Below are 15000 nucleotides of genomic sequence, written 5' to 3' on the forward strand. Positions count from 1 at the left end.
CCGCGTCTCGCGCCAAAATTCCCTTGTCGGACCCAGGAACACGGTGGACGACCGCGTGCTCCCAATCATCCCGATTCTCTCAATTTTTTTTTTTACCACTGAAACCAGGCTTTAGGATGAAAGCAATAATCTTGAGTTCTTTCAAAATGGGAATTAATTGCAAGGATTTCTGCATATGAAATCATTCGTACTCTCAGAATATTATTGTTTGTAATGCGTTTTGTTTGCGCACTCCAAATTGGCTCATTAATACTCAAACAGTGGGCTGTGATTTGGACAAAATTAAGTACTTCAATATCGAAAGTACAAAAAAAAAAACGTGAAAATTTTTTTGGCAACCAACTACATGTAGGAAATATTCCGAATTCCAGTGCAGTTGAACGGGAATGAACAGCTTGTTTAACCTGCTTCATACGGGGCCTCCATAACTTTACGTATTTTACGATTTTACGCGCCACGGATTCAACGAAGATAAGCCACTCGTGATTTTATATCAGAAATTGAAGGTACCTCGACAGAAAAGCCGTTCTCAAAATCTATTCTAATCCACTTCATGATTTTTTGGATCTCAATTTGAGGATGTATCCCTCGCACACGTTATTTTCCGCAGCTGTGGTACTTGCTCGTTCATATAAACGTAAGATGGAATGTACTGGCAGAGAAGAGGCCAGCCACGACCTCTGTACATGCGTTTTCCATGAAAACTGATTCGTCGGCTTAATACATACTTCCGTGCAATTTCTTAGGGGGGAATGTCTTACTGGACAGGAAACAGCCCGTCGATGCATTTTCTGTGAGCAGATGTTTGTGTTTCGATGTCATGTTAGAACTTAGTTAAGAGCTAGGATACAAGTCGAAACTCGTACAGCCGGTTTCACTTTGCTATGTTAATAAATAAATTGCCCGGGGCGTGGTACTCATTAAATTGTTTGAAGAAACCAGCTTTGTGTAACTAATCATGGCTCAGTACATCTTGCGAAGGAATTGAAGAACTTTCGAAGACCCGGAGAGCTAAGATGAAGAGGACATGTAAGAATAAACACATCAGAGTTGGCAGGTTGGCAGGTGTTCGCTAAAATGATCGAACAATATTTGGCATTTCATAATCCTGGCGCCACAGTTACGAAGAGGCTTCCATTTGAGAAAGACAGTTTGCCGCCAATCTCGATTAGCTTTTAAACACAAGCAAACAAAAAAGTGCATTGCCGCGACCTAGTTTTCGGACCTAATAAGGCGTATCTAACGTTCATATAAAAAAGCCCGTAAGACACACAATACCTTTCATGATAGTTTTTGAAATCCTTTTTGGGCGAGAATCGAAAGTCATCAAAACATTCAAGAAACTCGTTGTACATTAACACGTTTTCTCAAAAGCAGGTGGTTGCATATTTAAATCGCCTCTTTTGAGTTGATGATTAGGCCTCGATCCACTGACATTCTATGGGAACAAAAACCGGAACTTTCGTTTCACTTAAACTGTAAACCGTTATATTTCTTCAGCGCTGAACTTTCTTCGACTTACAACTTTACCAAATGTGTTTATCTCGGCCGAACGCTATAAACTTTTCATTTTGCTTATTGAAGAGTCTTTGAATTTTTCTGTGTCGCCACCTGCAGGAGCGGGTTTAAAATAAAGAAAATATTAGGGATCCCTCAAAGACTTCCGAATTGCTGAATTCGAAATGGGAGTGAAAATATCAATCGCAAAAACACAGCGATAGCCCTTGTTGCATTTTTTTTTCACACTGTAAGGCTTACAGTGTGAAAATTTGATTTTTTTGATTCCGATATACTACACTAATGCTTTCGAGTCACGTTTCTGATAGTCTTTACGAAAGTTTCGAAATTCGGTTTTAAAAAACCGAATCTTAGTTAATATATTTGGATTCGCCCTCTGCCATTTTTCCCGGTGCTTAAGTAGGAGTTAGTAACATAACTGCCCGGCAGTTAGGGTTTGCAAGGAAAGTCATTTATTGTTGCGACTCTTGTTAAAAGTAGCAGTATTTCATATAAACTATTTAAAAAGGCTGGCGGTCAATTTTTATTGAACAACACAGGTATTTTCATATTTCAAGATGGATGTCATAATTTCCATCAATGATTGAAGGAATTTTTTTTTTTTTTTGTCCAAGAATGGAAACATCGTGAATCCCTTCTCTATGTTTTTTTCAGCTCCTGGTGTATTCTGAATACCAGCGATAGGGATTGTCTTTGCTCAAATAAACGGTGCCTCTTTGGTTTTAAGCACCGGATCACCCGATCGGTCTGAATTGGTTATTTTATATATCGATCCAAGGAGGGAGGTTCTTTTTCATTTATTCTGTCCAAGAATACAGAATGCGCCAACTGTTGAAAAGTGAATACCTTTTCTTTGTTTTTTACAGTAGTCGATGACATTGTATGTACATCGCTTCCTTTGCTAATGTGAAAGCCAAATCAACGTGCAGTTACATAACATTATCTTTGCGCAAACCTCATGACATGTCAGCTCTTGTACGTGAATAAATTGACTTTGAATTGACTATAAAGGACGGGAATTTTCTGTATGTAACGTGATCGGTTTTTCGAACACGTTCGAATCGGTGCTGTTTACTTTATAGTACAATGAATAATGATATATTTTATTGGGTTTTTAACTGAAAGTAATGTCAAAGAAATGGCAAAATGCTTTCAAACCACAAGATGAAATATATCTGCGATATCATCATTTTGAAAATTCCTCATTTTTCCGTCAGGAGCACTTGAAAAAGTTAAAAAATTAAGAGCCCCGTTTAACGAAACGAAAATTGTATAATTCCTCGTTTCAGGGCGGAAAGTCGTACAAAGGTTTAATGAAGCAGAAACCTATAAATCTATTTTAAAATGACACGCTGAAAGTTTGCAATCTTGATAGTCACCTACAGCTGAAAAATGGCCTTTTGTAAAAATTTTAGCAAAAATATGCATTGTCATTGTAAAGGCAGCAAGTTTCACTGGAAAAAGAGACGCTGTGGAGGCGTAGAAATGACGATTTCCGGGGTACGCGGTTGTAAATAAGACCTTGCAAATAAACTGCTTGTCGCATTATCTGGCAAGAATCATCACATAAAACGTGTTGCTCTTTGAATCGGTGGCATGTAAATCCCATGTGGTAGGTATTTAGCTGTCAAACCGCTTTTCAAATATTGAAGTGTCCTCCTGTTGTCCGCTTTTGTCAATATATGGTAACTCGAGCGCGTGGGATCGATAAACGCGCACTCAATATAGAGACTGGAAAATTGAGAAGTCTTCGTTATTGGAGAGGAATCCTAAACATTTCACGGGGAGACGAAAACATGGGCGATCGCAGACATTTTCAAATTCCAGACAGACAAACAAGACGCCCAGACGTCACAATTTTAGTAGCACCATAAAACCTCCCAGAAAAGCTATCCCAACAAAACACCGGTCCCTGATAGCATTTCGCCTCCAACGGGGCTGACTGAATGACCTACATCTCATTTTTACACAATAACAAGGGTCGCAATGTCAGGTCTGAGCCCAAACAAAGAAAGTTGGTGTACACGTAAATCACATGATGTAGGTGACAAAGGTCGTTTATGAGCTTTTATGGACAGCAAAAAGGAAAAAGTTGATTTCCAAATATGAATATCTCGATGAACAACTTTTTACTAAAATATTGGAATTTATGTCAGTTTTTTTTCTCCCTGCTACAGATTTTCATTGAGATTTCAGACCCTTTTATTTTTGTTGATTAATACTAAAAGATACCGCGAAGGTGTTTGTACATCCTTCTTATGTGATCACCAACATGTTTTTTTCTATTGCAAAGGCCGACAGCATACTGTCATTCGAGAGAAAAGTATGTTTATTCTAGTTTTCCCAAAAGCAGAAAAGATGCAATGTTGACCTTAACAATTTTTGTACACGACAAATTCCGTTTGAGTTGGGTTGTCATTCAGGTGAACATTAATTTCACGACAACTGAACAAAGGTAAATAGGCAACAATCGCACGTAAACCGGAACCTACAACACTCACGCGAATGCATACGTGAAAACATGTTCGAACTCAACCCAACTGATCTGGACTCCATCCTAAAGGCTATTTTGCTTGAATAAAAATCTAGAGGAAGATGTCACCTCGATTTACTAGTATTTTCTCTTTTGGAGATAAATCGTGTCTTTGGCCTAAACATTGTCAACAATTGAAAATTCATCGTCTACAATGGCCTGTCAATCAAGGCGATTGACAAGAACGCGTGTAGGAAATAATTGCTATCAATATTTGAGTGATGTGATTGGACGAAATGTTTGCCATTACATGACCGTGCTGACTCAATCTGAACCATGTTCTGCGCATACGAGAGAGTTTGTTTGGTAGGGAAGGTTCATGGGTGTTTGGCGGACCGATTTCTCTTAACATTTTGAACTACTGATAATGAAATGAGGACTAAAGAAGGGGTCTGGAATGGAAAAAAGCTTAGTGCCATCGGCTTCCCCAAAACGAGGACCAAGTTCTGCCGATGCAAACCTAAGCATCGTTTTGAATCTAATGTGTCATACAACTTGCCATCGCCAGGGAGGCGAAACTGAGAAATTTGCAAAGAGGGCCATTGAATCCTTGGTGAAAAAACTCCGGAAGAAATCTGAAGAGCTGGACTCATTGATCACGGCTGTGACGAGCCAAGGATCGAAATCATCCAAATGTGTCACGATTCAGAGAACTTTAGATGGCAGACTTCAAGTCTGCGAGCGCAAGGGATTCCCACATGTGATTTACGCTCGGCTCTGGCGATGGCCAGATATTCAGAAAATGGAGATGAAACACTTGGACTTTTGCCGCTTTGGCTATGATCTTAAGTACGAAAGTGTTTGCGTCAATCCCTACCATTATGAAAGAATTGGCAGTCCATCCGGTAAGGCTATTTTTCGTTTTGTTGGAGGTTATAGCTCTTTGTGTCAACAGTTTAGGTGATGTTATGTTGTACACTGAAAGGGGAAAAACAAATTGAACGGCTTTTTTGTGTACGTGCTCACACGAGCTACGTGATGACAAATTTTACACTAGTGTAATAATATGCCACAGTCCCTTCTCCTTGTGGTTTGTTTAATCCAGCTATTAAATCTGGACTAAAATTATCTATCAAAAACTTATTCCATTATCTGTAATTTGTTACGAGTTCGTGTTATAAACAAGAGTTTTTTCAAGCTTACTACAACGTCGTGATCGGGGGATAATATTATTATAATTCATTCAAAGCATTGTTTCCTATCGACATACGGTCTACTCGTTCAGAACTTTCGGGGTTATGTCATTTTTTGAAAAGCTTGCTGCAGGCAAAATGCGCGTGTGATTTTGTGCTTTTACTCAACTTGTTTTTCGTTCTAATTCTTGGTCCGTATATTCTCCCCTTTACAAATTCATTACTGCTGAACACAATGTTTAAGAACGAAATGCTAATTTTCACCTTGGGAGTTGGCGCGGTGGTGTTTTTCTGTAAGCTTCTTCTTTGTTTGGATAACGAGCCAGCGGCTATTTTGCATTTTTAATTTCGAGTTGAAAGTCGCTTCGTTTTTTGGCGCACTTCTTAGCGTGATTCATCGCAAACAACTCTTCAGACTGATATTCAGACGTGTTGAGCTTCAAATCACGTCAGATGACCGGCGATCATTTCGTGTGGGGCAAGAGAATTATTTTGTCTGGGTTTTGTTTAAGTATTATTGTTGGTTAGTGGTCATTGTCTGGCTGGAGCGTTTCTTGTCTGAAAACGTCTGAAACGTCGTCTGCTTCGATTCTAATTTATTTTAAGACGTCAATTTATTTTTGTCGCAGCGTTCAGCACGCGCGGCGGCCATTTTGAAGTAAATTTCGGGCTAAAACTCACTGCTGGAACAGTTTATATTGAGCAGATTAAAAGTAAACACAATGCTTCATTAGTATTCAAAAATCCATCATTTGAATATATTTTTATTTCAGTCTGCTTCGCTGTCTAGACGATAGCGTGAATAGTTGGCCCGCTACATGATCAGATGAGTAAAAGATTACGTTAACACGGTTTTTTCCACTGCAATCGCATGCTATCGTTGTTCTTCGTGAAGCAGGTTTCGTTCCGTGGAATGTCTTTGAAATTGTCAATGCCATTTCTGACATCGCTTATTGTCCTAATCAGATGTCAATTTTAGCAGCAGCGCATCGAGTCACGAATTCAATTTTTTTCATGTCTCAGACAAAACGAACATCCGACTTTTTGACAGAAATTGTATTTCGAACGGTGAAAACCGTCGAATATGTCACCTGTAGACGTTTTTCACAACCTTGCGCCATTAATATTTCTTATCCCTTTACAAACAAAACCACAAAAGCCACGTAGGTGCTGATTTAAATTTTGCTCGCTCTGGTCTTGTCACGTAATTTGAATTTCGCTTTGGGTCGTGCGGTTTGAAACGTTCACCGCTTCACCTTGTCGGATATTGTTTTCTTGCGCATTTGCAAAGGTTTTTTTTCACTTGTAGTCGGTCATTTCAGCCAAAAAAGATTTGGCGGTCTCTTTTGTTATTGTTGTTGGAATTTTTAAACCCCAGGGGACTGGTGCCACATACAACACCTGAAGTACAAGTTTTTAATTTATTGTTTTCTTGTTTTGAGGTTTTTCACTTTTACAATGTCTGACAATTTTGTGCCACTTTCATTAAAAAAAAAAAAAAAAAAAAAACGCATTCCAAATCTTCTTTACAAAATTGAAGGTATTTTTTTAGACAAGAAAAATAGAGTTGATCATGCATAGCGTTGATCTTCTTTGGGCTTCTATTATATACAGGTTTACAAGTGAATGTTTAAATAAGTAGAATGTTTTCCTTTTGGGGTGACTTCTTTGTTGTTTTGAAATCTTAGGAACTAGCAAGAGTACTGATTTTCAAATATGCAAGAGATCTAAAAAAATGTGTTTAAATGTAGGATAATGTTTTGGCACAGCTATAATAACAACTGTTTCCAAACGTTTCGTTGATGCCAGCTAGGGTTATTTTACTTTTGGCCACACACATCCAATTTTGTCTATTCTTGATAGTTGGAGAACCTAGCATCCTTGATTTTTTGTTTTTAGAGTTTTACTATGAATGGATGTCACATGCAATAGATTTTTTTCTTGGCCTGACCTTTTATTTTCACGCCAACTTTTTTCATGTATCACATGAAATTGCAGCTGGGTTGTTGTGTTATATTACAGACAAGTCACAGAGAATGATTGTTGTTATTACTGCTTGGATGTGCAAAAAGTGACTTAAACGTTAAATAATTGCATTTTATGGCCTTTTCCTCCACTTTCTTGTTCAGACAATTCTTGTCACAAGATGTCTTCTATAGATAAAACTTTCATGTTGGGTGTTACTATGTTGATAAATTTTCACTGTCTCGTTTCATGTGAAAACAGACAACTCTTCAATGTGTTTTATTTCTAATAATGAGAATTATACTAGGGCCGTGAAGCGGCCTGAAGTTATAATTATTCAAATTATATGAACAGATGAAATGAGAAATATTTGAAGCACTAACTGGGAAATTCCTACCATTTGTTTTCTCATATATTTTGCACAGAGTCTGTGAAATATGATTATTTCACTCCTTGTCAAGTTTTGTCTAAGTTATGTACGTGTCGAATACTGCTACACAAGAAATGTGAAACGGTAAAACTTTAATGCAGAAATTATATGACATTATGGTTGGATCACAGGCAGCTGCAGTCAAATGGAGTTGTCTTTTAGGAATAGAAGGAAACTAAGAGATGATTATTTTTAGAACCCTTAAGCGGTTGTTTTGGCCAAACGTTTGCGTAAATCAGCATCTCTTTTTAGAGAAAGTAAATCCATTGTAATCTTGGTAGGGTCAGGTCATTAGTTTGAAGGGAAGAAGAAACACTTACGTTTCTGTCTTTTTATCTAACTGGCTTGCTGTTAAGTTCTATATAGCATTGCTTGAATTCACCTCCTTTAGCTTCAGCAGATAATCAGATTTATATTCTGAGTGTTAACAATTATTGTTTCAAGGAAACAAAAGCTTTCCTTTTTTTGTTTCAAAGATGGAAGCTGGGAGTGATTTCACATGAAGACGCTTATTTCTTGGAAGTGAAGAGAAAAAATACAGGGCCCAGTTCCTCAAAAGCCGATTAACGCTAATCTAAGATTAAAAATTAACCAAGCAGTTTATTTCTCTTCTCCCAAATGCTGTTCAACGCAGATTTTCGGCAGAACTTTACATGAGAAGACGTCAATCTTGAAAAACAAAAATAAGCAAAAGAAACTTTCACCAAAAAGTTGAAAACGTGAAGCAAAAGTTTACGCTAATCCTGGATTAAGTTAATCGGCTTTCGAGGAACCAGGCCCAGGGCAATTAGTGTACTTAAGTTCAATTTTAGGCCACTTTAAAAAAAGGCTAAAAATTTCACACTGGCACTTTATGCGTGGCTACCCTGAGCCCTTCAAAGGATAGAATCATCAAATTTATTATCATATTTAGTATTGAGTGAACAATTAATGTCTGATCAGAAACCCATAAGGGTTGAAATGTGTAACGCGCGTTCACAGCTTCCGAATATTCAGTGTGAACTGATTGGTTGAATGTTTCAGTGCTAAGTACCATATTTGGAAACCCCTCGCTCTTGTTGTTCCAAGTATGGTACTTAGCAAATTGAATATTCAGAAGCTTGTTTCCCAGCACACAAGGGGCCGTTACACGTTTCAACCCTTAAGGGTTTCTGCTATGATTTCATTGATTGATATGGAAAATGGGCAATAAAAAAGAAACCATGTCAGGTTTCCCATAAACATAACACCCTTTTTAGAAAAAGATTCATGCATGGCCTTCACAGATAAGGAAAACTGTAAATGCCACAAATAGTGAAACATAAAATGACCACCCTCTTTTGAAGTTTGTGCTGTAGCGCTTCATAACAAGGCGGACCGATTGCAAATTGTAACATAATGATCGATTCCTGTACATGTATGCAAAGGCTCCCATTGAAAACTACAGTTCTTGGTCAGTGATCAATGACTGTGCCTCCCTTGAAAATAAGTAAGAAAGTTTTAATTGCTTCTAATTGTTAAAGATTTATTTAGTTTAACATGCTTTACTCTGACTGAATATATCAGAAGCAACCTTTCTAGAGCTTTGATCCTGATACGTGTATATCTGGATTGCTACGTATCAAAGGAAGAAACGTTTAAGGATTATGCCTGCCAGATTGATAAGATTTGCTGGATAGCAGTTACTGTAATTCTGCATTTTCTTTGTTTTTTGAATTTCCATACATCGATCTTTCAATGTCTTGGCAGTGGTCGAGCGATTTTTTCCTCTTTTTCCTTGTTTGTGTCATTAAAATTTATCAGGTATATGTAATTATTCTCTTAAGGGTTCCTCACTTATTTTGAGGACTTGTGGTTGACCACAGTTGCTTCAGTTGGGGGTCTGCAGAGTTGTCTGTGACCATCTATTGTCTGTCAAGGCTTTTAAAGATATCAGCTTCTGATAAGACATTATGGTACAACAAGGATTCTTTTGCAATGTGTGTTCATGATTTTCAGTCATAATAATTTTATTATTTGTAACCTTACAACTTCATACAACTGTTCATATAAGGCTGTCTTATAAAAACCTCATGGGAAGTGATATTGCATTGATATTCTTGAAATATTTAATTAACGCTATCAGTGCGTGACAGTAGTATTGTCTGTCTGTCTGTTTTCCCTTAAGAGGTAGCAACTTACTTTTTATACTATTGAATGTAATGCTGACAGAACAACTGCCATTATTTCTTAAGGTGTGATAGAAAATTATTGTTCAGACGCCCAACAATAGTTTGATTAAAACGATTTTGTACAAGCTGGATCTCTGCAAATACTAGAATTTCCTGTCTAGACATTGAATAATAAGCAGTTTAAAAAACCCACTCCAATCTGTCATTTATTTTGCTCATGAAATGTTAAGAATTTTCAGCAGGAAACATGATATCCTTCAGTTATGTCACCCGCTATTAATTGCGCTACTGACAATATCACTCATATCTATTGTTCGTAGTTGCTCAGCTGGATACCTGATATTTGACATTTTTCTGTCATGTTTGGGTTTGTTATGTCTGCTATGTTGATTTTTTTTACAACCTGCTGTATGTACATGTATGTAAATGTACATATTTTTAATGTAAATATAATATTGAGATGCAGCGGAAAGTGAACTGTCTTGGCCTCATTTATAGATAGACAAAATATTTTATTTTATTCAAGTTTTGTGCATAATGTTCACTTGACCGACTGTCCATTTGAATGTCACTGCCAAGGTCGAGCTGGGTGCATGTTTGTCTGAAGTCTTAAAACTACTGTCAGCTTAAAATCATGGTGTTCTAAATCCTTCGAGCATTGTGTTGTAATACGATCTAGTATCACCGCACTGCTGTTTGCGTAGGATAACTTCCTGTGAACAAACAGGCACCTTTAAACATTTCGTCTCACTGAATCAGAGGGTTCATCAACAAATGAACATTATGAGAACTTCTTCATTTACTTGCAACACATTCAAACTTGAAAACAAATGCATATTAAGGCTGGCTAGACGAAATCGCAAAAGATATGAAAAGTAGTACATGAGATGAGTTTAATTAAAGTAAAAACATTGTAACCATAATAAAATTATAGTATAATTTGGAGTACAAGGACAAACATACCTCTGTCTTCAATTCTGAGTTAACAACAATCAAATAATTCACAGTAAAAATCCAAAAAAGAGAGCAAGATGTGAATAATGTCAAAACACCTGATAGCACAAGGTTTGGTCATATTACAATTAACTGCGCATGAGCAATGAAATTAATGATGTAAACAAAGGTAACTTAAGGTCATACAATGCAATGTGGGTAATGCTTACCCAAATTCAATTCATTATGCCAACTGAGTTATCATTGAACTCCAATCAGCCAAATGTACCTGGATCAGGAAATTGAAGGGCAAAAAATCCCAAGATACAGCTGTATACATTTAGGCTATTTTATTCATTATCTTGAATGTGGATTTAGTTTCGCTTGTGTTGGAGTCAGCCAGCGTTTGACTGGTCTGTTTGACTGTACAGGAACTTCTGATTGTCCAATTAAGATCATGAGTCTTGCTCTATTGCCTGGGTTATCATGATCACTTGTCTTACCTGTTCAGATTAATGAATGTGAGGTCATCACCTCCTAATTGCAGATACTTAAGGGTAGACTTTGTGTGGATCAAAGTTTTATTGTTGGTAGATTGGTACATGTTTTATTACTAACTTAGTAAGAATAATATTGGAATAACAAAAAATGACAAATCCTACCCTTTCATGGAAAATGATCCACAATGATATGGTATGAAAGAGTGAATCTCAGGGCAATTTGTGGTGTTAATATAATATCACTGTCTCAAATTGCACAATGAAACCTGTGTTAGGTCTGTCATAAATGTCACGCTACAGTATATTCAAATTTAATCATTGTCTGTAGAAAAGAGATTTGAGATTTGTTGTTGTTTAACCTGTTGACTCCTGTGAGTGAGGTATAACAGATTTTACTACACGTAGATGTATGTCTAATGCCAGACAGGTTTACTCGTCAAATGGGGGCGGCCTATAGTGCGTTTGAGGATTGAATGGGTTAATAGTCAGGTGAACTTTTTTCACAGCAAAGTTGTAACATTTCCTAATCTCCCTTTACAGCTGCAACTCTTTCAGTCAAAGCTACATCATCGAACTGTGACAAATGTGCATTGTCTGTGTTGAAAGAGAGCCCTCCACATCCAACCTCAACGTATGAGCAGCCGAAATATCTAGAAGCAGGACCCAGCAATTCTTTGCCAGGACCTAGCAACATTCCTTGTTCAGCAGATCCCTGTCCTATCATAGTTAGGAATTTACTTTGGCATGCTGTTCTCAGACACCAGGGTGTGGATGCTGAGAGTTTTAGTCGTAGGGCTATTGAATCCTTGGTTAAAAAGCTCAAGAAAAAGTTTTACGAGCTGGACTCGTTAATTGTAGCTATCACATCAAAAGGACGGCAACCCTCGAAATGTGTTACAGTGCAAAGAACGATGGATGGCCGATTACAGGTTGGAGACAAGAAGGACTTTCCTCATGTCATATATGCTCGGCTTTGGAGATGGCCTGATGTACACAAAATGGAGATGAGACATAAAGAGTTTTGTCAGAATGGTTATGATACAAAACATGAAAAAGTCTGTGTAAATCCATACCACTATGAAAGAGTTCAACCTCCTGGTATGTTTTGCTAAATACATGTATCTCTAGAATACTTATTCTCTGACTTGGAACTGTTGCAAGATAAAGGTTATTGGCAGATGGAAGATGTCTTCTCCTTGTCAACATAGGAATTTGCCTATAGAAAGAATCATATGCGTGCCACATATAGACAAATAATATTTATTATTAATTTTTAGATGTGGAAAGATCCTACAGTACTAAACCTTATTGTTAATCATTATCAGCAAAACATTAGTTTTCAAATTTGTATGTATCAGATGATTTTGCCAGTCACCCAGCAAATTTTAAATTTCAATTTTTTTTTAAAGCATAGAGATTACGTATATCTGGTACATATTGAAAGGGTCACATTTTCAGAGAAAAGGTCCAAAAACATCATGGAATCAACTGTGAATTTTTAGCAGTATTTTCTTGATGATCTATGAAGAATAAGAGAGTTATGCTAGCCAGTTAACGAGGCAAAAATTGAAAACAGATATTTCCTGATAGCAGAATTAAAGTTGTGCAGTTTCATTATTGCCATTTGAGAAAGTTGACAAGCAGGAGCACCTGCAGTAAATTGGTTTTATTTTGTAATGATTTTGTTATTGTTATTTTAGTCAGGTAATATAAAATTATGCATTTGATTCATGATTCCTTATTCTTCAAAGGGCACATTTTATTATTTTGAATTTCATATTGGGTACTATTTCTTTTTGTGCTAGACTGGTTTCGAGCATCACTCTATGGGTCTCACTCTCACAAGTCACATGGAATGATATCAGGTTTGTTTTATTATAAGTAAATATTTGTATATTATTAGATGCATGCCGATTTTGAGGAGTGCTACAAATTATTGTTTCCTTAATCCATTCACCCCTAAACCAGCCTAAGCCGAACATACATGGTCTTAGTATTTTACTCGGTCTAATGCCAGACGATTTTACTCGTCAATGGGGAACCCCTAGGAGTCAATGGGTTAAATTAATCACTTACTGAAAAACTATGTTCCATTAACCTTCTTTTCAACTTTAGTTGAAAGTCGTTAAAGCAGGAAAAGTGAGTCACTCATTCACCTGCTAAATAATTATTTGCAGAAAGAAGACTTCCTCTGCTGACCCCTTGCCTTTTCTAGAACTATTAAGTACTGTAGCTTGTTTCTTCTTCAATCTTCTGTCCACTCCATTCCTCCCTTGTTCTCTGATAATTCTCCTTAGTATCTTCTCGACCATGGACAGTGCAACGTAAATACTGTTTGAGTCTTGAATTCCTTCAGATTACCTTTCTTTGCTAGTTTTATGATAAATCCTTTCTTCCAAGTCTCAGGGATGTTTGGAAGATATAAAAAACAGATTTAATTAGCATCGCAGTTATTGCAAATGCAAATGCCAGGCAGAATTCTGTTTCTTTCATGTCTAAAATCAGAGAGGTTTGTTTGATTAAGGCTCGTCTCTTGCCTGTTTATCCACAGATAATTAGCAACTTCTCTATCAAATTATATAAAAGCAGTAACCTAGCTGTTATTTGCTGTTTCATGTAACCGAGATGCTATTTAAATCTTTCTATCATTAGTTCATACACACTTTAAAGGCCCATGTAAATGGCCCTTGCACATCTAGGAGCTAGTATACGCATGGGCGGAGCAAAGTGACCTAATGGCACATCTACATTTTGCTGAGGGTTATCAAGGATTAGCGCAACGCTAAAGCCTTTGTAAATGAGTGGCCTGAAATATGTGTAAATTGGAGCCTCAGCAGCGAATGACCACCCAAGGTGTCAAGTCTATAGTGATGTGCGGGATTGCGGAACATTTATTCAGTTTTTAAAGGAACGAGGCACGATACAATGTGCTCTTTTGTTTTTTTTAACAAGGTTCAAATGAGATGCAAGATGGTTTTACCTAGTGGCCACTCTTACCTAGACCACTCTTACTCTTACCAAGACCACTCTTACTTAGTGGTCTAGGTAGTGAGCTACCTGAGGGTGTTAAAGTAAAGTAAAGTAAAGTAAAGTGACCATACTTAACGTCGATAACTCATAACAGTAATTCAACTGACAATCCTGAGGTCGACGGTGCGCTCATTTTACTCCCCCCTCTCCATCAGTGCTTCTTTTCACAGGTACATATATTTAAAGCTACCTATAGCTACATGGAAAGGAAAGAAGTCGAAACAAGTAAGCGAGATCTGGGAATCAAATTCAGGACCTCTTGCACCAAGGCTGAGCACTAACTGACTGTGCCATCCTTGCTCCTTGTTCTTGAGAGGTTCTACATGACTTGTAACAATAGTGATTCTGACTTTGCAAAACTGGTTATAATTAGGGCTGCAGGTTGCTGAGGGATGATAGGTTGCTTCAGTGTTACTATTAGACTAAAATGTGTAAATTATGTTCTTCCACACTATTATTGACCTAATTTGTCCTCTTCATTGATCATTTAACAGAAGCTGACATCAGCCACAAGCTTGGTGGGGTAAGTAAATTATGGATTTTAAAAGCTTCTTAGTCATCCCCGCTTCTTCAGGAATGTAGCTCGGGTAGACTTCCAGTCTGGGAATATAATATAATTCATGTGTCCCAGTGTGTTATAGTTGCATTTTTTGCAACATAAGGCAAAGGCATCATGGGAATCAACCACTCATTTGAGCAGTGGAATCCCACTTCCAAAAAAAGAAATGTGATGCGGTTGTTTAAGTGGAAGAAAAAACAAAAGCTGAACTCTGTCAATATTTGCACCATTGTTCAGATGCCCTTTGCC

General features: G+C 37.3%; 1 protein-coding gene across 1 annotated transcript in view; it reads left to right on the forward strand.

The window, feature by feature from the left end:
• The first annotated feature begins 3703 nt into the window (after nt 1–3703).
• Nucleotides 3704–15000, forward strand: part of LOC138013220 (uncharacterized) — a 40766-nt gene continuing 29469 nt past the window's right edge. Inside the window, exons 1-4 of the mRNA XM_068860239.1 lie at nt 3704–4896; nt 11703–12260; nt 12968–13027; nt 14687–14715. Coding sequence (XP_068716340.1) covers nt 4449–4896; nt 11703–12260; nt 12968–13027; nt 14687–14715 — 1095 coding nt within the window. The 5' untranslated portion in view covers nt 3704–4448. The remainder of the gene's footprint in view (nt 4897–11702; nt 12261–12967; nt 13028–14686; nt 14716–15000) is intronic.

Source organism: Montipora foliosa, chromosome 8 (assembly GCF_036669935.1).
Source record: "Montipora foliosa isolate CH-2021 chromosome 8, ASM3666993v2, whole genome shotgun sequence".
NCBI classification, from domain to species: Eukaryota; Metazoa; Cnidaria; class Anthozoa; order Scleractinia; family Acroporidae; genus Montipora; species Montipora foliosa.